This window comes from Coenobita brevimanus, chromosome 30, assembly GCF_032717465.1.
Source record: "Coenobita brevimanus isolate Jiangsu-jjx chromosome 30, ASM3271746v2, whole genome shotgun sequence".
In the NCBI taxonomy this organism is placed as follows: domain Eukaryota; kingdom Metazoa; phylum Arthropoda; class Malacostraca; order Decapoda; family Coenobitidae; genus Coenobita; species Coenobita brevimanus.
Window position 1 is genome coordinate 2,347,446 of NC_136983.1, and position 25,953 is coordinate 2,373,398.

Sequence of the window (25,953 nt, forward strand, 5' to 3'; positions counted from 1 at the left end):
TATTATATCCAGATGATTTCATTCAGTTTTTGGGAGAACTCTTGTAGTGATGGGGTCAGTGAATGAGACACTTAATCTCTCCAAATTTAAATAGTTTCTCCACGAGCTGAATGGAATGGTCCACAGACAGCAAAAATAAAAATTAATCATCAGTTTGAACTGGTTAAGAGGCACACCAGCACTGCTTTCCTGCTAACAGATTCTGCATATTAAACTCTCATATTCTCTTCCATGTTATTTGTATCTCACTAATAATGCTTCGTGTGCCACAATACACCTTCATTTTAATTGTATGTTTCTCTTATCTTTCTGATATTGACACAGATCACATAAATAACAAAAAATATTAATGCGTCATATTACAACTTAACATTTTCTGCTAGTTATTACCTTTTTTATGCTGATATGGAGTATAAAATAAAGTAACATACCTGTGAATATTGCTGTGCCAAATGAAGAAAAAGTACCGGTCAGAAAGTGGTGCTTGGGAGCCTCCTGCAGCACAAACACAAGGTCTGACACAGCTTCAAATGATATCCAGTCAGCAGAGGCAAATTGTGTATTACTTATTCATAGTCGAATGAATGGCAATAATTATGCAAACTGATGAAGAATATGTACCTCATATACTGTACTCAGCAATGAAGATATATATGGTAACATGGAGTAAATGACAATTGTGAGGTAATTACTGATTATTTTAAGGCAACTGTTTTCTTGATACACCAAAATGTCAATCATATATTTTCAAATTGTAACAATGGCACTCATCATCATCATCATCAACATACACTACTACTACTATTTAAAAGAAGCAAGCAAAATCAAATGACATCAAGTTTGTTCTTCAGGAAATCCCCTACTGCACTGGGATTGGCTATCATCTGAAGCCTTGTAGGCACCGCAGCATAATAATAATAATAATAATAATAATAATAATAATAATAATTAACAATGGCTGGGAGAAGGAGGGAGGTGAGAAAGGAGGATGAGATCAGTAGCATGGATGTAGTGGAAGCAATGAAGAAAGTCAAAATGTGGAAAGCCCCAGGAATTGATGGGGTGTGTGGTGAAATGATGAAGCATGGAGGAGAGATGACTGTAGAATGGATACGGAAGATATGCAGATTGGCCTGGGAGGAAGGTTGAGTCCCGGAGGACTGGAAGTCAGGTACTGTATAATTATTCCACAGTACAAAGGAAAAGGGGAAAAAAGAAGTCAGGTACTGTATCATTATTCCACTGTACAAAGGAAAAGGGGAAAAAGAAGTGTGTGGTAATTATAGAAGTATCTGTCTTCTTAGTGTAATAGGAAAAGTATATGGCAGGATACTTATTGACAAAGTTAGACAAATAACAGAGGAATTAGTTGGAAAAGAACAGTGAAGTTTTACGAAGGGAAGAGGTTGTGTAGATCAAACGTTCATCCTTAGGTCTTCAGTGGAAAAGTTTCTCGAGGTGGGAAAGAAGTTGTATGCAGCCTTCATGGATATGGAATGAGGAAAATATTAAGAATATATGGAGTAAATGGGAAGCTGTTGAATGCCATGAAGAGTATGTATGTGGGTGCTAAGGCTGCAGTGCAAGTGGATGGTGAACTGAGTGAATTTTTCTATCTGAAAAATGTTAAATTCAAACAGGGATGTGTCATGTCTCCATGGTTGTTCAATCTGTATATGGATGGGGTTATAAAAGAGATACAAGGTAGAGCAGTGGATGTTGGAGTGGCCCTAATGAGAGAGGACAGCATCTGGAAACTTCCTGTACTGTTGTTTGCAGATGATACTGTACTATTAAGTGAAGATGAAGGGGGACTGCAAGGCTTGGTGAATGAGTTCGGGAGAGTGTGTAAGAAATGGAATCTAAAGGTGAATCTAGGGAAGAGTAAAGTTATGGTCTTCAAGAGAAATTATGTCACTGAATGCAGAGTATGGCTGGATGATGAGGAAATGGAAAATGTGAGTACATTTCAGAGTCTGGGTAGTGTGATGAGTAAGGATGGAAGTCTGGATGATGAAGTGCTTGAAAGGGTACAACAGGGAAGAAAGGTTGCTGGTTTTTTTAATGCAGTGATAAGAACTAGGAAGTAAAAAGGTTGCTGCATGACAGTATTGGGATACCAACTCTAACACATAGATGTGAAGCTTGGATCTTGTTGGAAGGACACAAGTCAAAAGTGACAGCAGTGGAAATGCATTATTTGAGAGGAGCATGTTGAGTTACATGGAGACAGACTGACAAATGAGGAAGTGAAGGAGTGTTGTGGTGTGGCTGTGGATGTGATAGAAAACATTACGATATAAACACTGAGGTGGTTTTGTCATGTGGAGAGGATGGACAGTGAGAGACTAATGAGGAGAGTGTATGTGAGTGAGGTGGAGGGGGGGAGAGGGAGGGGGAGGCCACGGATGAGATGGACGGATGGAGTGGAGAGCTATATGAGAGAGGGGGATGTGGGCTGCGGGAAGGGCAGTGAAATGGCGGGAGACAGGGCGACATGGATGCGATGTTTGTGGCCACCCCTTTCGGGATTAAGGAATCTGGCAACAGATAGACAGACAGACAGATAATAACAACAATAATAATAATAATAATAAAAATAATAATAATAAACAGCCAATCCTGCAATACCTCCAGTGAGATGTAGCATAAGTCCTGAGTCTCCTTTGGTCCAGTCTGGAACATTTAAGGGTATACTGTAATATGACCAGCTTACTCCTTGTGGTGGTATTACTTAGAAGAACCTTTAGTCCAGGGATCAAACTCAAGTGCATGGCTGGGCTGACATTCTGACCAGAGCATGTTACCCACTAGATTGTTAAGTTCCATTATTTTTTGCTGTACCTGCCGAACATGTAGAAATGGTTACACTTTTTTTTTTTTTTTTTTTTTTCAGAGTTCAATAATGCCTCACAGTTTCTTAATGCTCCATGATACCATACAATCTCTTCATGTTGATGATATCCTTTGCATTTTTTTTCTTTCTATTATCATATGAGGAGCTCCATGGGGTAATTCCAAATGCATCAAAATCAAAACTGAAAAATGGAGAGTACAACATGGAATTTTGGACACATGAGACTTGAGGTCCTCCAAGGAGCATCTTATTATCTTTATGATACTGCTTTGTAGGTGAATTCTGAAGGTGCCATGGAGAGAGAGAGAGAGAGAGAGAGAGAATCATTATCTAACCTCAATTTTCTCAGTTAATCATGTATGAAATATTTAAAGCTATTGCTGGGAGCTCCACATGTGATTATATTCTGTTTTGGAGAGGTGTTCCAATTGGTGGGGTTAAATATAGCCTCTATTAACTCACTGAAACTGAGAGGTCTCTCCTAGGCTAAATAAAAACATCCATTAGTGGACTGATTATAAAGAAAAATATCCAAGGGTCATTTAGATTTTTTTTTTTTTCACTTGATGTAGTGCTGCCTACTTCTTACTTAGCCTTTATCATTCTTTTTCTGTGCCTGCCCTCCTCTCTTCCTATTTCTCCCATCTTTCCTGTCACTTCTTATTGCTTTTCTTTCCTTTACAGGTGGCTTTACATTGAGTGACAAGCCAAATGGTTTCCTGTATGCCAAGAAACCATTTACAACGCTGGGTGCTAACCATATAACCAAGCCATATGTGCTCCCTACGTATCAATAAGTGGGTTGATGAAGGGTTAGTGCCCCTCCCCGTAAAACAGATAACTCAAAGTCAAATGGCCACCCCTTACGGGATTATGGCATCTGGCAGCAGATAGATAGAAAACTAGGGTAGACTTTTTGAGAAAAGGAGGGGTTAGATATAGCCCTAATGAACTCTTTCAATACAGGAGGCCTTTCCCAAGCTCAATTAAACAGATGGATACTAGCCAGAATAAACAACAAGGATGTCACCTGGGTCACAGGGGTTAGATATCGTTGTGTTCAGTGCTTGTTTAGTGCTCAGAGATGCACCTAGCTCATGACCTAGCTATATCATCACAACTTGCTGCATGATGCTGCTGGCTTTGCGATGAGGGTATGGTACATCATCACCACTACTGTCATTAACAGCATAACAATCACCACTCATTATTATTACTATCATGACACTATCATCACCCATCATTATTTTCACAAACATCAATTACAATCTTTACCACCATCATCATTTCCATCATCATTCTCATCAAAACTCAATTCTCCATGCTGTAAAAGGGACAAAAAACAGGATAATGATGCTGATAAAAGGAAAGGGTATAATCCAGAAGTATGAGAGAAAATATAAAAAGTGGAGAAAGCATCAGCTGTGACTAGTGAATAGGTCACACAATCATGCTCTCATCGTTCAACTACGTGTATTAAAAAAATCTTCATTCTATCCAAGTAATTGTACCATTCAAAAGTAAACTATTTTTTAACAGTGAGCAAAAACATTATTGCACTTAAATATATTCCCAGCTCATTATTCATGCCATCAAAACTCACATAACACTTATAGGTAACTTCATATTTATCAGTGAGCAAAAAATTATTGTACTGTAAAAGTCCTGTAATCCGAATGGCAAGAGACCAAGCATCTTTCGGAAAATTGTTTTTGTTGGACCGTTGGGGGGGACCTCTGAAAATATTAGAAATATGTACACTCACGATCACTAATTTCTGCCCACTCCAGTATACCCAGGCAAGAGGGGAAGGGGGGATGAAACTAAAAAAAAATTGGTAGTACTCTTTTTCTACTCAAATGGCATAAGGAACTGATCAATATGAATTGCTACCACAATTTTCATATCTGTGCTATACTGTATAATGATGAAACACCCTATTTCATAAGCATGTTATTGAGCCACCTGGTTATATCACTACCATTACGGTACAGGAAGGCATCCCTCTCCAGCACCACATTAGAGTATTCATAAATATTAATTACTACAACCTACACCATCACTGAGCACTAAAGAAGCACATTTATTGTATCATGTATGTTGTATTTTTATGTATACTATACTCTTGTCACGTACTGTATATTATATCTTTTATAACATACGAGGCCTTTTAAGAAAGGCCTTTTGGGAAAGTATCCGACCTGAGGTTCTAAAAAAATAAATAGCTTACCTGTTGAGCTAGGACATTAATCCCCCTAAAAATAGGCCCTTTCTGCCTTGACACACACAGTCCAGCATTCTTTCCATTACCTGAAACATTTTTCAAAGTCAGTTTTCGGCATCTCCTGCAGGTGCTTCATTGCATTTGTCATGATTTCTCTCGGATGAAAATTGCTCAAGACATGTTAGTGTGTGCAAATCGCGATCCAAACGTTCTGAAGCCCATTGTTACTGGAGATGAGACTTGGGTGTATGGATATGACTCAGAAACCAAAGCACAGTCGTCCCAGTGGAAGCATGTACGGTTGTCTCGGCCAAAAAAAGCACGACAGGTCCGCAGCAAGGTGAAATGCACTTGCATGTTGACTTTTTTTTTTTTTTTTTTTTTTTTGACTACTGTGGTATTGTGCACCACAAATGTGCACCTGAGGGAAAAACTGTCAACAAACATTACTACCTCGATATTATCTGTCATCTTCGTGATGCAGTTCAGTGGAAGAGACCAGACTTTTGGAAAGTGGCAAGTTGGAAGCTGCAACATGACATATCCCTTGCCCATTCTTCACAACTGATTCAGGAATTTTTGGCTGAGCACATCCTGCAGGTCTGGCACCCTCCCTACTCACCAGACATGGCTCCGTGCGACTTTTCATTATTCCCCAAGCTCAAAACTCCCCCGAAGGTTTCCCAATGTGAGATGAGATCATGACAAATGTGAAGACGCACCTGCAGGAGATACTGACAACTGGCTTTGAAAAATGTTTCAGGTAGTGGAAAGAATGCTGGGCTACATGTGTCAAGGCAGAAAGGGCCTACTTTGAGGGGAATTAGTGTCCTTGCTCAACAGGTTAGCTGTTAATTTTTTTAGAGCCTGAGATCAGATACTTTCAGGACAGACTTTGTATGTACTGTACTTTTATGTGAACTGTTACTTTTTTTTATAATTATTAATATACAGAGGTCTCCTCATTCTAGGTCAGAAGGTTCTTGTAAAATATCACTTTTCCCCATACAACTATTATTAAGAATTATGGGAAACTGCACAATCAGATTCTGAGGTATCAATGGAATTTCATCAAACAATTTTTCAACTACTGACTGTAGCCACAGCAAATTAGAACATCAAAATGGCATCATGATGAGGTCTTACTGAGGACTGTTTTTTTGCTGTGTATAGTGTATTTTTATAATGTATACTGTACTGTATTGGTATTATGTACAGTATACTGTAGTTTCATGATGTATACTGTATCTTCATCATGTACACTGTAATCCTTACAGAGGGTTAACATTAGGCAACTGACTGGATACTGCTGAAGTATAGTACACTATACTTGCTCTCTTTCGTACAATGATAACTATATTTATTCTTTTTCTTGGATGGGTAAATTCCTTGAATTTGGGAGATGTCTCTCTGCCATGGGACTGGAAGTAGTTTTCTTGGACCCCTTTCTAACAATAAATTTTTAATAATGCGGTAAAACCTCCATAAGTCGGAACCCTTTCAGTCAGGATTATGCTTATGTTGGCATGGCATATGATATTAAACGATTAAAATAATCTAAATTTTTCTAAAAAATCATTGTAATATTCCCAGAAAAAACTCCCCTAAGTCGTAAAATATCATCTCATGGAAACCCAATCTCAGCATGATGCACTAGGTTCATCATGTTCTAGCCTGTGAGGGCCCAGTGAATCAACATGCAGCCTCCTAAGCAGTGTGTCATCAGAGTTGCTTGCACAAATTTTCTGCAGCAACTCTGACAGTGATTAATATTGCATACAATAGTGCTTTACAATAGTGATTAAGGCCTGTTTATAAAGTGTATATAAAGTGTAACAGCATTCTTAAGGCCTGCATACAAAGTGTATATAAAGTGTAAGGTAGTGGAATTGTGATTATGGTTAGAAAATAATGCACAGAAATTAAAGTGTTGCACAGAAGCAATCATATGCCCCCCTAACATCTCTATATCCCACCAAAAGGCCCTCCTTATGCTTGGATTACACCCTCCACAAACATGGTGATTTTCTTTCTGGCTGGTCAGGAGGCCTTACACGTTCCATAAGTCAAAACTTCAGTGATGTCGGAATGGCTTCAGCCCCTATTATTCTGACTTAAAGAGGCTTTACTATACTAATCCCATCAGGCAAGTTAATTTCACTTAGGGAGACCTCTCATAGTAAAGGGGACAGAAGCAGTCTCCACAAACCCCATCAGAACAATGACATATACGGAAGACTGATTCAGTTTGGTTAAATTTGCCTCCATGAACTCCTTTTACAACAATGATGTCCTGTATGCTTTATTAATAGCACTGCCAGATGATGTTATTCAGGCAAACTCTCGTAGTGAAGGGGATTAGCACTGCATACCCTACATATCATAGTTCACCATACACACTGCATCTTATATATATATGTATATATACAGCATATAACATTTCACTTTGTATATATACAGTATTGCATTTCACCTTGTATATACTGTATACTGTATTGCATTTCACCTTGTATATATACTGTACTGCATTTAACCTTGTATTTATACTACATCATACCTTGTATATATACTGCATTTTACCTTGTAATTATACTGCATTTCATCTTCCATATATACTCCATTTCACCTTGTGTATATATATCACATTTCATCTTGTGTATATACTGCACTTCACCCTGTTTATATAAATGCCTGTAAAACCTAGGCACATGACACAAAATCAACGGCATCAAGATATTTACACTCTCATGGAATGTTTACAGGTACCTTACAATAACATAATGGTCATGATTAATGCTCAACATAAAAGAAAACAGACTAAAATGGTAGCACATAAAATAATCCCTATGTTGACCTTCAAGTGTTTTAGAAGAGATTGTATTGCTTTTGGATGTGAGGAGGAGGAGGAGGAGGAAGAGGAGGAGGAGGAGAGGGGGGAGGAGAGGAGGAGGAAGAGGAGAAGGAGGAGAGGGGGGGGGAGGAGGAGGAGGAGGAGGAGGAGGAGGAGGAGGAGGAGGAGGAGGAGGAGGAGGAGGAGGAGGAGGAGGAGGAGGAGAGGAGAGGAGAGGAGAGGAGAGGAGAGGTGAGGAGGAGGAGGAGGAAACATGGCAATCCTCATTTCAAACCCTTCAGCCTGGGGATATCATTTTACTTTTACTACTATCAAGTGATTCTATTCTGTTTAGGAAAAAAGGGTTCAAACTACAGTTCATTTATTCTAGCTTGGCCTAGATTTTCGTACTTTTGCAGCTTATTTCACTTAGTTCAGTGGGGGGGGGGGGAAGGGGGGGTCTACATCCTTTTCACAGCACTTCTGCAAGATTAATGTTAATTTATTATTACAACTCAGCAATGATGAGGAAGAGATGGAAATTTTAAGTCAGACTAGAGTAAAAACAATTTAGCAGTAACAGCAGTAGCAGTTGTAGTTGCAACCCCAGGCTCATCTGAATGTGAACCCAATGGACTACAAGCTTGCCCTCCTCCTGCAGACCACCATCCTACTTTTGGGGGACAGGAAGGAAGTTCAGCGATGTATGTATAACTAGGTAGCTCCACTGCCCAGTTACATCAGTGTCACCATGTGAAGGCACCCTTCTCCAGCACTGGATGGGTTAGATATGGCCATGGTAAATTTATTTAATATCGTAAATAAATAAAACCACTGAAAATTTAGCCTGGTGGCAGTTTGATTTACTGTATATGAAAAGTACACTACCAGTATGAGTGGGGATAAGTCAGGGAGGCATTTCAAAATATTAAAGCTTCTTCCATATCACTGAGTCTATAAAGAAAGGTAACTGGGGATATCAGCTTTACAGGCACCAATGCAACATGCAAGTTCTAATTTGCCAAGAACTTGATGTAAGATGAGGGAATATTAAAAATGGATGACTTATAATAAGGATATACTGTATTAGAATATCATATACAGAAAATAAAGGGATAAGAAAGAGACGATAAGGAGACAGGAAGTTAATATGGGGCCAAGTATCATACCTCTTCAATTACCCACTGAGCATGATGGTGTCTTGTTTATGGTATTCTTGCTGTCTCCAGAGGATTTTATTCTGCTTAGGAGAGATTCTGAACTGGAGGGGTTAGGTACAGCCATCATTAACCCCTTCAATGCAAGAGGTCTTTCCTAAGCTGAATAAAATAGTTGGGTTGTAGCCAGACAAATTTGTGCAGCTGGGAACAATCCTAGCTGTTAAAAGGCTAAATGTAAAACTGCATGCACTAGGAGGTGATGTCACAAAGTCCATTGATTTTCAGTAGACTCTGTGACATCACTGAACACAATGACTGTACCTTGATCACCCTTTGTCTAGTATGTGGACTCAATTACCAGTATGTATTTTCATCCAGGCAATTTTACTAGATGGTTTTGTTTAGCTGTGGAATAAACTTGCAGGCATTGAATTAAAGGGTTTTATCCAGGCTTAACAGCATCTCTTCTTTAGTGACTTATTACTCTTTAATGCTTCCTTTCATGCTATTCATGTCACTTTTACAGTTAGATCGGACAAGCTGGTTCATAAACAGCACTCCATTAGACTCTCACTTGGCAGTATCTTATGTGCTACAGGGACAGCTCAGTCTGCTGGTACAGGTGTTGGTGTGGCAGTGGAAGAAGAAAATGAATAAATGATGCAGGACAAATACTGGTAACACTGATTAAGCCATCCCTGCAACACCTGAGAAATCACCTAGCAGAGGGGAAGAGGAACACTGTATATGGACCACACTGTATATCAATATTTAAGTAATATAAACAACATACAAGGGAATGCTGAGATGCAATGAGCAGACTACATCGCTATGAAAGAGTTGCCATGAAATCACCAATACCTTCAAAGCCACTCAACACTCCACCCTCCTCCCCCTGCCTGTTGCCACATCCTGTGAGGGATGGCCTTGGTAAAAACAAATCCAGATATTTGTCCCTACTCAATAATGATCCCTCCTTCCTCACACACTTAACCAATTTGGCCCAGGGATGTCTTTTTTGTTTTATTCTTGCTATCTCCTGACAATTTTAACAAACTTGAGATAACTTTTCAAACTGGATGGGTTAGTTACAGCTTTGATAGACCCCTTAGATTACAAAGGGTCTTTCCTAATGTTAATAAAATAATCTGGTAGCAGCAAGAATAAACTAAAAAGCATGTCATCCAGATTCAAACGGTTAATTTAAAAAAATAATAATAAATGAAAATTATTGTAAACATAATAAAAAGGAAGACTAGAACTGGAGTGATACAAAAATATGGTAGGCTTGTTGTCTCTGGCCCGAGGCCGGATTCACCAACATACATACAATCATCCATATATGCAGTTGTAAGTTATGATCTGTTTTTCCGGGCAGGATAAGGACAGAAGAGTACACAGATTCCCGTGTCTCCTTTCTCTGTTATATAAACAAAATTAGTTTATGAAAGGCAAATTATTCTACATTTTATCTATTTTGTGGAGGAAGAATAAAGGAAGAGGAATGAAAAAGTTCATGTTTCTGGTTGTTGCTACAAAAGTAGACGTAGTAGCTGCAACCCCATGCTCATCTGAATGCGAACTCAGTGGACTGCAGCTGAAGTTACCCTTCTCCCACAGTCCATCCTCCTCCTTTTGAGGGATAGGGAGGGAACTAAGGGATGTTTGTATGACCAGGCTGTGGAGGCACCTGGTCATATTGGTGCCACCACATGAAGGCATCCCTCTCCAGCACCCACTGCAAATGTAAATACAAGCTACGACATGGAATAAATTGGAAATATGTTTGTGAATCCACCAGTGGGCACTGACAGATGCAGCTCTACTACAAACACCAATTCTATTAAGTACACTTACTAATAACGAGCCTCGGTGCTCGAGTAAACATCCTTCAACACACTTGCGCTGGCTTGTTTTGTTTGATCCATTGTCTTTGCTTTTCTCTGGACACCATCAGCCTCTCTCTCTTTCTCTCTCTCTCTCTCTCCCCCTTCCTGTAAAAATCTGGCACTTTGTAAACAACATTATTTATATTTGTATATATAACTTGGGTCAGGAGTTGCACATGTGGGGGGATAATGTCTTCAGTTATCCCACGTCACAGGGACAATGGACTTGACCCTACAGTCCATCTACCCCATAAGAAAAAAAAAAATATGTACAAGAATTATTTACTTACAGAGGTGACGACCCTGTTGGTTGCAGAACACAGAAGGGTCCTCAATGCTCCCCTCCCTCAGAGCTCACATTAGGCCTTCACTGTACTCAGGGCTGTCCAGTGTGATGGGTCTGTTGCGTCCTGTCTCCAGCTTTGGGGGGATGGGTGAGGCCGGGGGTGAGTATTGTATGTAGTCCCCCGAGAAGCTGAGGTCCTGCAGGGTGGTGGTGGTTGACAGGTCCAAGGGCACCCCATCTCCTTCCCCATCACAGTCACGTGGGGAGTTGGGGTAGCCCGGGGCTCGAGGGCTGCCAGGCAGATCTCTTGGGGAGCTGCAGGGGGCGGATGAGGGTCGGTCTCGAGGGGAGGAGAGGGAGTCATCTCCATCTACGTGTACTCTGATTTTGTTTGGGTCATCACTACCCACACCCCCACACTGCTTCAGGCTGGGTGGTGGGGTCACAGCTGAGGACTGGGTTTGGGCAGGGGCAGGGGAGGGGGTGGGGTCATTCCCTGAGTATGGCACAAATATGCGCACAGTGTCTGGGGTCTCAGAGGCCTTGGGTGTGGCCGGCTCTGAGAGGAGCGGGTCTTTCTCCTGCAGTGTGGTCTGGCTGACCGAGAGGCAGGAAGGGCGGGGTGTGGAGGGAGGGCTGGCAGGGAGTCCATTGTGTATTGTCCCGCTCTCCTCCCCCTCCTCCCCTGGCAGAGACAGTGCATCCCCATTGCTCTGTGGAGGGGCAGGGGAGTGTCCCTCAGGCCGACGGAAGCGGTCTGTGGGGGAGCGAGGGGAGCGCACAGACTGGATGGAGCGGGCATCAGCAGAGGTAACAGAGCGGCCAGACTGCAGAGACGCGGCATCAATGTCCCCACGTCGGGCCAACGTCACAGAGGAGAGGGTGGACAGATCCGCCGCAGACGTCAGCGAGGTGTTGGCCAGCGATGCACGGGAACCACCAACTCCACCACCCAGGCTGCTCACTTCATCTATACTGCACTCCAGCGAGTATCTTGATCCTGTCAACACACATCACGCTACACACTCCACTGTGATACACACACACACACACACACACACACACACACACACACACACACACACACACACACTAAACACTCAAACACAACCATTAAAAAAAAAAGGTGGGGGGGGGGTATCATCGAACCACACTAATGCTATCCAAACACAGCATATTTCACATCACAATACTTACCGAAACATACCACAAACTACAGTGTCCACAAAAAGTATAGAGCATTTGCCATAGAAATCAATGGGAAAAAACACTAAGTTTCTGCAGTTTGCAGCCTAGTTTCGCGGCCGACCAAAACTACTGTATGTCTAACAAAGCAGAGACACACCAGGAAAACAAGACGACCTTCAGACATTCCCTTTGCTTTCATGACCCATTTCAGGCACCTGGGCATGGAGTCAGCAGGGTCCCTGAAGTATTCTATGTCCAAGTCCATGCACCACATATCTGGGATCTCGCGGATGAGGCGTGGAAGAGATGGCGTGCAGCACGTTGCTATTTCTTTTGTTGAAACAATTTCGGCTTTCCACGCCAATATCCGAGCCTTTTCTTCGGCACTGAGGTTGGTAGGAGCCATCTGGGTGTACTGGTGCAAAAACTGCAGTGCCAACAAGCAAAAACAGAGGGTAGTGATATGGCAGCAAGTAGAATTAATGCACTCTCAAAGGCAGCTCAAAGAGCACTGAGGTGGGAACTGAAGGTCGTCTTGTTTTTCTGGTGTGTGTCTGCGTTGCCAGACACATGAGTGTTTTGGTCTGTTGTGAGACTAGGCTACAAACTGCAAAAACTTAAGAGTGTTTTATCCCACTGATTTCTAAGGCAGGCACCCAACTGTATACTTTTTGCAGACACTGTACAACTTTAAATTTAGTTTAAATACACAAAAATTTACTTCATTATGTCACAAAAATCTTTATACTTATTTTATATACACAAAAATTTCCTACGAGCCATTTTCACATACAATACCATTATCCAATTTCACTCACACCAGCACCACACACCAACATCAGGCTGGTATTCTTGCAGGCTCAGGAGGCTTTCTTGACTCTCTTTCTTGATGACTTTGTTTTCTTATGATGCTGTAATATTCTGTACTGTATTTACTGTAGCCTTTTAATATCAACATATCTTGTACAAATTTTATGAGCACAAATATTAACATAGCCTATTTAAAAAAAAGATAGTAGTAATTGTAGTAGAGCAACCCAGGTTTGTCTGGACAAGCAGACCCATCAACCACAGACAAGCAACCACTCCTCCACGGCCATTCCATGCAATGAACCAATGTTCCCTTGCAGCACGGCAAAGAGAGAAGTGTGAAGGTTTGGTTCCTGGATGGATGCCACATTTGTGTCTCTCCACCTAGTTAGAATGGTGACCATAGTAGGCTCCTTATCACCCTGTTATCTGGCTATATGGTTACCATCCAGCACTGTAACTGGCTTCCCGAGTTAGAGTGTTCAGTCACATTAGGGCGAAGTATGTAGCAATACATCAACTGCTGTTCATCAAATGGATGATGGCTACCATTACTTACCACTAAGAAAGACATGCCAGAGAGCCTCCTTATAAGTTGATGCGAATACACCCATCCACACATGCACACATGCACACAGATGCACTCCCTAGATCATATTCTACTTGGCTTTGAAGGTCCCCTAACACCTCCTCCTTGACAGTTTATCCCTCAATGTGACACACCAATATTCCCTTGTCAGCCATTTGTGCACACCATGAAGCATTTTTAATAGTAGTAGTAGTAGTTGCAACCCCTGGCACATCTGAAATGTGAACCCAGTGAACTGCAGGCTTAAAATGTCCTTCCACAGTCCACCATCTTTCTTCTGAGGATTGGAATATTGGTGAGGGATATTTGTATTGCCAGGCAGTGGAACCACTTGGTCATATTGGTGCCACCATTTGAAGGCATCCTTCTCCAGCACCTCCACATTTAAAGGCTATGAGTAACATACAAAAGAATACCTAGGTCAAATATGGGACACTAATATTTTCTAGTATGCTAATAATGCAAAAAATGACCACACCAGTAAGACATTAACAACATTCAAGAGAATATCAACGTCCACTCTACAAAATAAACTGCCAAGGATGATATGCAAAGGCACATCCTAAGTGCACAGAATATAGCCTTATACTACACTATTATTTTTTATACTTAACCCCTTCAATAAGGTTAATGACTTTTTCATTTTGCTCCAGTTACCACTGGGCAATCTTATGTACCTTAGGATATATCTACCCCTCAAGTTTGAAAAGTCTCTCTTCATCCACACAGTGTCATCTGTGGGCAGCAATAATAATGTAAACAGTTTCACTATACTGAAGGGGTTAACTATATGTCACTGAAAAACTTTTATATACACTGATACACGTATTTAGTCAACAGTAGAAGCCAGTCGTATATAACCTCCTTCGAGATGCAATTCCATGAAGCTAGACTGCTGCAGTCCAGTACCGTTAGCAGTTGATGACTAGCCATCACGGTGTGGCCGCTTAGCCATTTCAGCTGGGAGATACTTTTTGTATACAATTCTGGATAATGCCACATGGTTTCATTCAGTTAAGTACTCAGTGGACTGCACGGGTTAAATATACTGAGCATGGGTAGCCTTGCATAAGGCCACTAGACCTCACTGTGGTAATACGAGACTGACTTCCATTACTGTTTATATAGCGCATGCAATATTTATCATACACTACCATGTACTGTAATAATAATAATAATAATAATAATCCATCCATCATCTAATCCTACGTTGCCCCATGAGGAGCGTAGGAGCCCGGGGCTAGGAAAGTTGGTCCTGGCATTTAAGATGAGAGTGACCAGCCTCACTCATCCCCGAGTGGCATTACGTGAGTAATAAACCCCAACCACCCCTTGGATATAAACCTTCACTGGCTCAATCCGATTGGAGCACCTCTATTATCCACTTAACCACCAGGAGCCAAAATTTGGTTATATGGTTATCACCCAGCGTAGTAAGTGGTTTCCTGGTGTACAGGAAACCATTTGGCTTGTCACTCAGTGTAGAGTCACCCACAGGCAGAAGGAAGAGGAAAGAATGAAGGAAAGAAAGACACAAGAGGGAGTGTAAAGTCACCTGCAGGCAGAAGAAAGAGGGAAGAATGAAGGAAAGAAAGACAGAAGAGGATGGATGGAAAGAAGGATGGAGGAAAGGAAAGGGCAGACACCCGAGAGCAGCACTACATCAATTTTGAGTGAGTGGACAGTGAGCGCCCCCAACTACTGCACAATAATAATAATAATAATAATAATAATAATAATAATAATAATAACAACATCCATTCTACTCAAAAATATAAATTATGCACTTGAGAAAAAAGTAGCAAACATTCTTTGTACAATTATTAAAAGTACACAGAATTGCACAAAAGCTGTCATACACAGATAGAGGAAGTTACAACATCATCTGCCATGAAGTATATACACCTGTTATATATATGATACTGTATGGTAAATTAATACTGTATGTCTAAATGAATTAATGCAGAACTTCACATAATTTAGTATGATAATACTACGTACTGTACCAGTAACCATCCCACACCAATACATCATAAACACCTGTTTCACGATCCACATGCATTAGAATCAAAAGGCTATGTCTATGTACACTAGTTAGTGGTTATGAACACTTGCTGGTCATAGCTACCATTCATCTCCTACATCTAACTCTGCTGGGAGGGAAATCGTAGCTATGGCTTCCCACTATACAAGAAGCCCAGTTGCTCAGTGCTAATGTGTGGTAGTTTGAAGCTTTGATTCTATCACAACAGAATGAGATGGCAATGACACTATTGCTCATGCGCATCAGTTTCTATAATCTCTTTAAAATAACTTGGAAAAACTGGACCTAAATCCTAAGCAATGACTAGGTGAATCTCATGGGGGTCAGGGGCACAGGAAGCTCACAACACTTATCTGATACCCTGTCTTCATCAACATACAGTAAGTCCTGGCTATAAGTCCCTAGTTTATTCCATGCTTTTTTGGTTACTATGACCACACTTAATTCCAAAATATTGTCTAATAACCATCTCAATACTACTGCATTTTTTTTCCCCCCTCGCTGCAACTAAATTATTCTACACATCTTGGGGGAGACTTCTCAATGTGAAGGGGTTAATGAAGGCAAAATATACCCTCTCTATTCAAATAGTCTAAGCTGAATATCATCATCTGGAGGCAGCGAGAGTAAAACATATAAAGATGTACACAGGCTGATGGGGTTAAAGTTCCAGTGCTACATACAAAGACAATCTGTTAGCTTCCCAAAATGTACAGTACCAAGCATGGGGAAAACGTGATATTTTGGAATATATCCCTGACTTATAATGATGGCCTGATCCAACTATCATTCAATCTCAGAACTCTTCCATCTACTCTGGCAAGACAACGTTAAATAGGCAGCATTTTTGCGCCACCTATCACCATAAAACAGTGTGAGCTCCATGATCTAGGGTATACAAGAATATTAGTAGACCAGAATGCTACAACAATGGAATACTGTACTGGGAAGCTAAAATTATGTAACAGGCATTATGGAAGACAAATATTGTACCACTGGACTACATACTAAATAGTTCATCCATTTAACTTGGCACTTTTTTTTTTTTTTTATGTAACTTACTTGCAGTACACACCATATGCTATAACCTGTTCATTTTAATCTAGCCTAAAACTTCCATCTCTCCTTTTTGAATGCTGAACTGTAACAAGGGATTATCACAAGAATATGGTGCTAATCATGAAGAAGAATAATGTTAAAGATGCAGAGCTGCAGTATTGTCTTTTTCTGCCACTGAGGTATGGGAAAAATGCTGCAAAAGGAAAAAACTGGGACACGGTACAGTGAATGTACCATTGTGTTAATTTTTTGTTGCAGTTCAGCATTCAACACAGAAAGATGGCAATTTTAGGTCAAGCTAAAATGGACTGAGAACAGACTACTGAAACAGTAAAGGCCAGACTTAGGGAACATCAGAATACGGTAGGGCTAAAAAATCAGTCAGAAATAATGGAATACTGAAAAGCTGGAAAAATGAAATACCAGAATACAGTATCGGAAAGCAGAAATAAAGGGACTAATGAATTCTGTGAAGCTGAAACAATAAAATACTGGAATACTGTGAAGCTGAAATAACTGAATGCTGCAGTACTGGGAGGACAAATTGAAGAGCCTTGCTGTACTACAATAAACCTTTAAGCATGCACCAGCAACCCTTAGCTCAGGACTAGACTTTTGTACACTCCAGGCAGTCCTCTTATAAGACAGGGATGCACGCAAATACATCACAATTTTTTCCTTACAACAGGTCCTGTACACTGGGGGAAATTACTAAATCAGCTTTTCAGATATCAATGGAATCTTAACACACAACTCTTTTGTATTTTTCTGCGGACTTGATAGCAAATACATGATGGAAAGGGATGCCTTCTAGCAGTGGCACTGATATAACCAGGTGGTGGAAATGCCTGGTTATACAAACATCTCTCAACTCCCTATTTACACTATACCCCAAAAGGAGGATGGTGGACTACTATAGAGGGAAAACTAACAGAAGAGCAATGGACTGCTAGAGAGTGGAAACCAGCCAGCAGTCAACTGGGTTCATGGTTAGATGAGCCTAGGGTAATAAAAATAATAATAGAAAATAAGAACATCCAAAATGGCAACTCATATCAAGGACTTATGGTACTGACCTCACCCATGACTCCACTACCTATCATAATGGGTCATTTTCTAAGTGAGTTTGGGAAGTTTTCTAATGATTCTTCCTGAGAGAATTACATTGCCTACTGCTGTACTCCCAACCATCCTCTTTGTGCGTATGTGTGTGTGTGTGTGTGTGTGTGTGTATTTACCCAGTTGTGATATACAGGAAATAAGTTACTCTCGTGGGGTCCCGTCTCTGTTTCTCAGTGAGTAAAATTTTGCTTTAAACTCGTTTAATTTTTTTGACTGGACGATCTCTTTGTCCAGGCTATTCCACTGGTCTATGCATCTATAAGGAAAACTATATTTCTTGATATCCTTCAAGCAGCCTGGCTTCTTCAGTTTCATTCCGTGTCCTCTTGTTACTCTCGTATCCCATTGTGTGTGTGTGTGTGTGTGTGTGTGTGTGTGTGTGTGTGTGTGTGTGTGTGTGTGTGTTATCTGTATCATTCTAATACTGACACAGACATATAAATGTGAGAGAATATTTATACCCAATATCCAATAATACAATGGTTTGGCCATGTGGAGAGGATGGAGGGTGAAAGACTGACAAAGAGAGTGTATGTGAGTGAAGTGGAGGGGGGGAAGAGGGAGGGGGAGGCCGAGGATGAGATGGAGGGATGGGGTGGAGAGGTATATGAGAGAGGGGGGTGTGAGTTGGGAGCAGGGCAGTGAAATGGTGGGGGACAGGGCGACTTGGAGGCGATTTGTTTGTGGCCACCCCAAACGGGATTGAGGCGTCTGGCAATAGATAGATAGATAGATAGACAATGTTAACGAAGAGGTGCTAAGAGAACCTAGTAAGCAAATGAAGTACGATCATAGTCCTTTCAGCCCAGGAGGGTCTTTTTCATTTTACCCTAACTAATGACAGACTATTTTATTCAACTTGGTAGATTCCCCTTGTTACGAAGGGGTTACTGAAGGCTATATTCAACCCCTCCAGTCTGAAAAGTCTCTTCAAAGTTAACTTCCTGATTCCAAAGATGTAATTTATGTTTTAGTCTTACAATATACAGATTAATTTATTCTGCTACTGAGAGACTTTTGGGTTGAGGGAGTAAGATATAGCCTTCATTAACCCCTTCACACAGGATTCTTTCTCCAGATGAATAAAATCACCAAGAGGTTGAAAGAATAAACTAAGACTATGTAACTAAAACAGCAGTAGTTCTCCTACAGTCCACCATCCTCCTTTTGGGGGACAGGGAGGGAGCTGAGGGATGTGGACATTGTATAAGGAGGCAGTGTAGCCACCCAGTTACAGCAGTGCCATCACATGAAAGGCTTCCTTCTTCAGCATCATTAGTCGGGGAAAGTGTCCTAAATGATAATCTATAGAGGCACCTGACTATTATACAGTACTTGTCATGGGGAAGGATATAATACAGTATTGATAAGCACACAATACACAGCTTGTAGCACCACAACAACCATGAAATAAAGAAGCTAAGCACGCTAATAGCAAAGGAAAAATTGAGCATCAGCAGCAACACCACAGTTTAATTATACACAGTGCTTGTAAAAGGTCATTACTTAGAGATCATCTCCTGCTGTTTTTTCACCCAGTGGGTTTGTTTAATGATTATGTCTAGATTCTTCATTATAAGTCAATTATATGTTTCTACAGTATATATAATGGTACTGCCATGAGCAAAAGTTAGCTGACAATCCTCTGCGGCACACCATGTTTCTTGTTCCATCCTAAATGACAAAGAGCAACCTTCTTTCTCATACTGTTTTGCTGTGGTTCGTTATGCCTTCCATATTTCTCATTCCTTCCCAAATGACAAAGAGCATCTTTCCTTCTCATAATCTCTTGCTGAGTGCTCCATACTGCTATCACATAAAACTAGTTAATGTAACACTTTTAATGGCTACAACCAGGAGAGAAGTACTGGTCAATTTTTGCTCATGGCTATGCAAACAATTGACAACTGTTAATTTTGTGAAACTAGCAAACCAGCTTCTTAGGGAGCAACAGAGCTCTGATTGGCAATTCTTCTGCAGTCTACTGTGGACTTAATGGCAAAAAAAATGTTGCAAAAGGTTCATTTAACAAGGATTTACTATACATGATATAAACCAATATACAGGTATTCTAGGAAGGGTTTGGTAGGAGGCTGAATACTGCTCTGGCAATGATCATGTCACTCTCAATGATTTCCAGTAGCCTCAAGTGGGCCTACCTAAATAATCTGCCAAATGTTTCAGATTTTCCACATTTTCTTTTGGTATGAAGTGCACATTTATGCTTGATGAGTCGTTAGATACACAGTGATGCAACCTGTTTCTCATGTGGTGATGGTGGCTAGTCAGCCAGCATAAGTTCCAATGGCACAAAACAAGGTGTCTTCAACTCATCACTGCATGTGAACTGGAAAACCTGAGGTTTTCCAGTTTGTTTCACACTTGAGTAAAAACATTGATTCACATGCATATGGATATAATTAATGTATTGTAATTATTCATCTGAAAATTCTTTATGTGAATAATGTAAAACTTCCCTAAACCTCCCAAACCGTCTGACAGGCACAGTGCAGTCTAGGAGGTCATTTAAATTTATTGACCTAATTTTTTGGATACAGGTAGTTCATGTTTCATAATTATGTCCGTAATATCTGAATAATAAAGGTAGTACAGAGGTAAATACCTTTTACACACACCAAAAGTATTACTGAAAACTGGGGGAGCTAAGACAGCTAATATGACTTTGGGGCAGGCAAACACAATCAAGTCTTCATAATACAACTTAAGAGAGATGCCAAAAGGATGATGCCTTAAGATACCTGCCATCCTATTGTGAGCACAAACATCAAAGTAGTCTCCTCAGCTGATGGCTTTGAACAACAGTGTAATATCAACAATTTATATAGTTACAGTATGAACATTATATTTCAAGTCCTCCTTATAAGTCCCCCTTTTTTTATGTTCACTTTTGCTATTAATATGATTTCTATGACAGAAAAATTGCCTATTTATAGTTCCACTGTAACCTAAAAAGTCGATTTTGCCAGTTTCCACCAATTCAAAAACAACAACTGTCTGGAGAAATTTGTGATACATTGGAGCATATCCTTGACTTATAATGAGGACCACCTGTAAAGAAACACACACACACACACACACACACACACACACACACACACACACAAAATAACAGTAACAGCAATCCCACATTACCTCCTTCAAGGTGTTGGGATCTTAGGTCAAGCTAGCACAGTCCAGTACATTTTAATGTAGGTAACCAGCCTACAGTACTCCCTTCAAGGGCACTGTAAGGCAAAAACCTTTAGCTGCCTCTTGGGGATTGATCTCATGCATAAGGTATGCTCGTAACTCAAAATGAAGTATTTTCACCACTACCACCAAGTGTATAAAAGCTTTTACACACACACACACACACACACACACACACACACACACAAATATGTATGATCAAGCATGTATGCATGCACACACACGCAAGCATGCATACACACTCACACGTATAGTGATGGCAACAGCAGTTTAAGCAATAACAACAATGGGTTGGACCAACAGTGGCTGCAGTGGTAGACTAGCCTCAGGCCCCTACCTCAACTGAAATATCTATCCATCCAACATCCAATCCTACATTGCCCCATGAGGAGCGTAGGAGCCCGGGGCTAGGCAGTTGGTCCCGACATTTAAGATGACAGTGAACCGATAAAAGATTAAGATACTATGCAAGCAGAATCTTAAGTCCATTCATCTCTCCTGCCTCTGTTTCATCACTGGATTCACAGATGTTGGAATGTGACAGTGGACTGAGGTGTATATTATCATTCATCTGTGGGTATGCCCCTCTGACCACCATATAGTTCAACCATTAATGACTTCTGCAATGAAAAAAGACAGAGGAGGTGAACAGGCTAGTATTTTCCTGTACATTACCATTTTTATAAGAAAGCCTGACCTATGGGTTACACATAAGTATACTCTATCCATATGATTCACTGGTACTGTTGCACTCGGGTATTTTGTGATATCCACCACGATCTTATTAAACAATGGGTGGTACTGATATACCTTCTCGCTGCCAGGTTATACAATCATCCCTTAACTCCATCTCTATCCCCTGGAAGGAAGATAGTGGACTGAAGAAGAAAGGCAATTTCAATCTGTAGTCCACTGAGCTCATGCCCAGAAGAGGTTGGGGGGGAAAAAAAAAAAAATGAAATCTGGGAATTCCTGAAAGTGTGAGGGATTGACAGCTGGTCCACCTGTCATCTCCCATGGCCATCACAGGCACAACCCAGCAGCATCAGCCACACCACACACTACAAAACCACCTCAACACCACAGCACAACACAACACTACAACTAAACATACTTTGTACTTAGCTCAGGCTGACACGCAAGCATGGTACAGTAGTTAACCTAGTTAAACAAACACAAAAATTAGTACAGTAGTTACACAGACACACTGAACTACACAATCACCTTAATCAAAATACATGTCTATCAATGTACACTAGACTACACTAAGCTCCTACACAATATTGTAAACAACTATACAGTACTAAGCTGCAAAATACTTCAAAAGTTTTTAATTCATACTAGCATACTGGTCAAGCATTTGACTAATGAGTATCTATGTACTAAGCATGAAAACTAAATATGTATAATGGCTGATGTTTATAAATATACTGTAATACAAAACAGAGTATACCTTCTCTGTTGTTGTTCCCACCCCACACTCATATGGACATGACCAATGGAAACTGGCCAATTCAACTGGGTGCTCCGAGAGATCTTTTGCTGGGACTGTGCTGAAGGAGTGTCAGTGTTGTGAGAGTAAGATTCCTCTCGATCTTGAAATAACATGTGACCCATCCCTCCATTATGTAATATTCTGAATTATGTAACTACATTTGTCAGGACTTGATCGTGGTGCCATGATCTGGAAAATTTCTGCCTCAGAGCTGTGTATTCAAGCTCAATGTATCTGACACAGTCATCTGCTTGATCTGCTGATGTACAGGGTTTAGTGTACATCATGAATTACCTGAACCTGTGACACCAACAGCACACTACCCTACCACACCTACTGTGTACTGTCCTGTACTATTTTATACAGCTAACTAAATTTTGTTTGCTGTATATTTTATAATTATTTTATCATGTCTACATATGGCATCACTCTGACCTGCTTAAACATAAAGAAGCCCTGTTTTGATAACTGCAAGTAGGAAATAATGAAGAGACAGAATTTCATCCCATTTTCAACTGGAAAAAAAAAAAAAAAATCCTTTCTATTCACAGGGAATTCTATTATTTATTGTTGTTAAAGAGGATATACCCTAAGTTATGTAGTAAGGTGTGTGTGTGTGTGTGTGTGAATGTTGTTATGTTTATTTGTAGGTGAGCAGGCTGATAGTACCTTAACACAATACCCAATCACATAAACACAGTCACAAGAGAACAAACATGCACACTACAACACTGAACACTTAGACTGGTGAGCAAGGCAGAAAGGAGTCATGTAATGGGAAGATTGTGATTACCTTTTTTTCCTATTGATGGGACCAGGAGGGAAGCCAAGGTGGGGGGGAGGGGGAGGGGATACATAAAATACTTCAATTTTTTGAGGTCTAACAAAATCCAAGTTTGCAAATTATACAGCAAATGTACATTACTCATTACTTAACCCTTTGAATCTAATGTTGTACTTTCTATACTCATTTCACTCTAACTTGGCCTAATACTGCAGTCTCGCCACTGAATGCTGAGGTTTAACAACAGATTAGCACTATATTGTGGTGCTGGTCATGAAGAAGCACTATGGAAAGCATACTGAGCTGTAGTCTTGTCTTTTTCTGCCACAGAGCAATTTGAAATGAGCTACAACAGGATAAAAATTTAGGCCAAGTTACAGTAACATAAGTACTTCTTAGCTTATTCTTATCAACACTAAGAATTTATTCAGCTTATGATATATTCAGATATCAGTGTTTGGAAACTCCCTGTACTGTTGTTTGAAGATGATAATGTACTGTTAAGTGAAGATGAAGGGGAGCTGCAAGGCTTGGTGGAAGAGTTTGGGAGAGTGTGTATGAAATGGAATCTAAAGGTGAATGCAGGGAAGAATAAAATTATGGTCTTTGAGAGAAGTCAGTGAATATACAGTGAGGTTGGATGAGGAGGAAATGGAAAATGTGAGTGTGTTTAAGTACTTGGGTAATGTGATGAGTAAGGATGGAGGTTTGGAGGGTGAAGTGCTTGACAGGGTACAACATGGAAGAAAGGTTGCTGGTTCCTTGAAAGCAGTGATAAGAATTAGGGAAGTGAGTATGGAAGTGAAAAAGTTACTACATGACAGTATTGTGATACCAACTCTAACGTATGGAAGTGAAGCTCGGACATTGTTGGAGGGACAAAAGTCAAGAGTGAGAGCAGTGGAAATGAGTTCCTGGAGAGGAACACATGGAGTCCCATGGACAGACAAACTGACAAATGAGGAAAAAAGAAGCATTGTGGTGTGGATGTGGATGTGATAGGAAGTGTTAGGAGAAACACACTGAGGTGGTTTGGCCAAGTGGAGAGGATGCAGAGTGAGAGACTGACGAAGGGAGTGTATGTGAGTGAGGGAGGGAATGGGAGGCCAAGGATGAGATGGAGGGATGGAGTGGAGAGGCATATGAGAGAGGAGGTGTGAGCTGGGAGCAGGGCAACGAAATGGCGGGGGACAGGGCGACATGGAGGCAATTTATTTGTGGCCACCCCTTACAGGATTAAGACGTCTGACAGATAGATAGATAGATATATTCACAGTGGAGGGGTTAGATACTGGCTTCAATAACCCCTTCACTGTAAGATGTTTCCCATGTGCTGAATAAACCAGATAATTAGCTTCTTTTTATCTCATGAAACTAAGCCACTCCCATTACTCAACTATTATGCTGTGGTGACATGGAATTTGATAAGTCTTAGCTGTGAGGTACAGGTGGGTCTCCTTGGTTACCAGTCAAGTTTACTCCTCAATCTGCCTACACTTGCCCATGAACTAAGGTGAAAAGGGATTCGAGATCTTTGTTGGATGAAAATAAATGTACTACAGTCGAGTACCTTTTTCACTCTTACCTAACTTAAATTTACCCTCTGTTTATCATCACTGCTGCATTATGGCAATGGATTAAAACCAGAACATGGTGCTCGTCTTGATGAAGTGCTATGGGGAAGGATGTAGAGCCACAGCATTTTCTGCCACTGAGCTATGTGAAATAAGCTTCAAAATAGCAAAATTCTGGACCAAGTTAAGGTAAAAGCTACTCAAAAAAAAAAAAAAAACTTGGAGGAAAGTGTCAATCTACTGTATCCTAGCCTCCAATTCCTACAGTCAGTGAGGGTTATGTGGGACTGGCTATTACCGCTTTTATAATATTCTTAGTACTGCACTTCAAATTCTTTGCTGAAAAATGCAGATATAGCTAGACCTGGAAAGCTAAGATTAGTGTGATAAATTTAAAAGCTTAAGCATATTAAACATATAGAAAAAGAGGCCAAGATAATTTAACTTAAAACTATCATTCACACACACATAAACTTTGGGAAGGTGATATGTAATACGATTTGGGCTGCTGACTACAAGCTTAACCCCCTCCCGCACAATTACCTCGAAACGCGTCGCAATAGTGTTATGTTGAAGAGGAACCGATGATGCACTGATGCACTTGTCAGTGTTGGTCTGAAGGGATGCCGATTAAGCAATTCTGGACAAAAGTATTCACCAAAAACTAAGTTTTAACATGAAGTGCATCAGTCTTTGCTGCATCATAGGGAAGGGTGTCTATTTCAAGGCCAACACTCAAATAGTTGGCCTTCTCTCGGTTTTCGATGGGGGGTGGGGGGAGAGTGCATGCACTCGATTTTTGGCGATTTACTCGAAAACTATCGGTTGTATC

At 40.6% G+C, this 25,953-nt stretch overlaps 1 protein-coding gene across 1 annotated transcript in view; it reads right to left on the reverse strand.

Annotated features, from left to right (window-relative positions):
- Positions 1-11,314: 11,314 nt before the first annotated feature.
- The window catches only part of LOC145395167 (USP6 N-terminal-like protein), a 57,288-nt gene continuing 42,649 nt past the window's right edge, over positions 11,315-25,953 (reverse strand). Inside the window, exon 10 of the mRNA XM_080268862.1 lies at positions 11,315-12,246. Within this exon, the coding sequence (XP_080124988.1) occupies positions 11,315-12,246 (932 nt within the window). The remainder of the gene's footprint in view (positions 12,247-25,953) is intronic.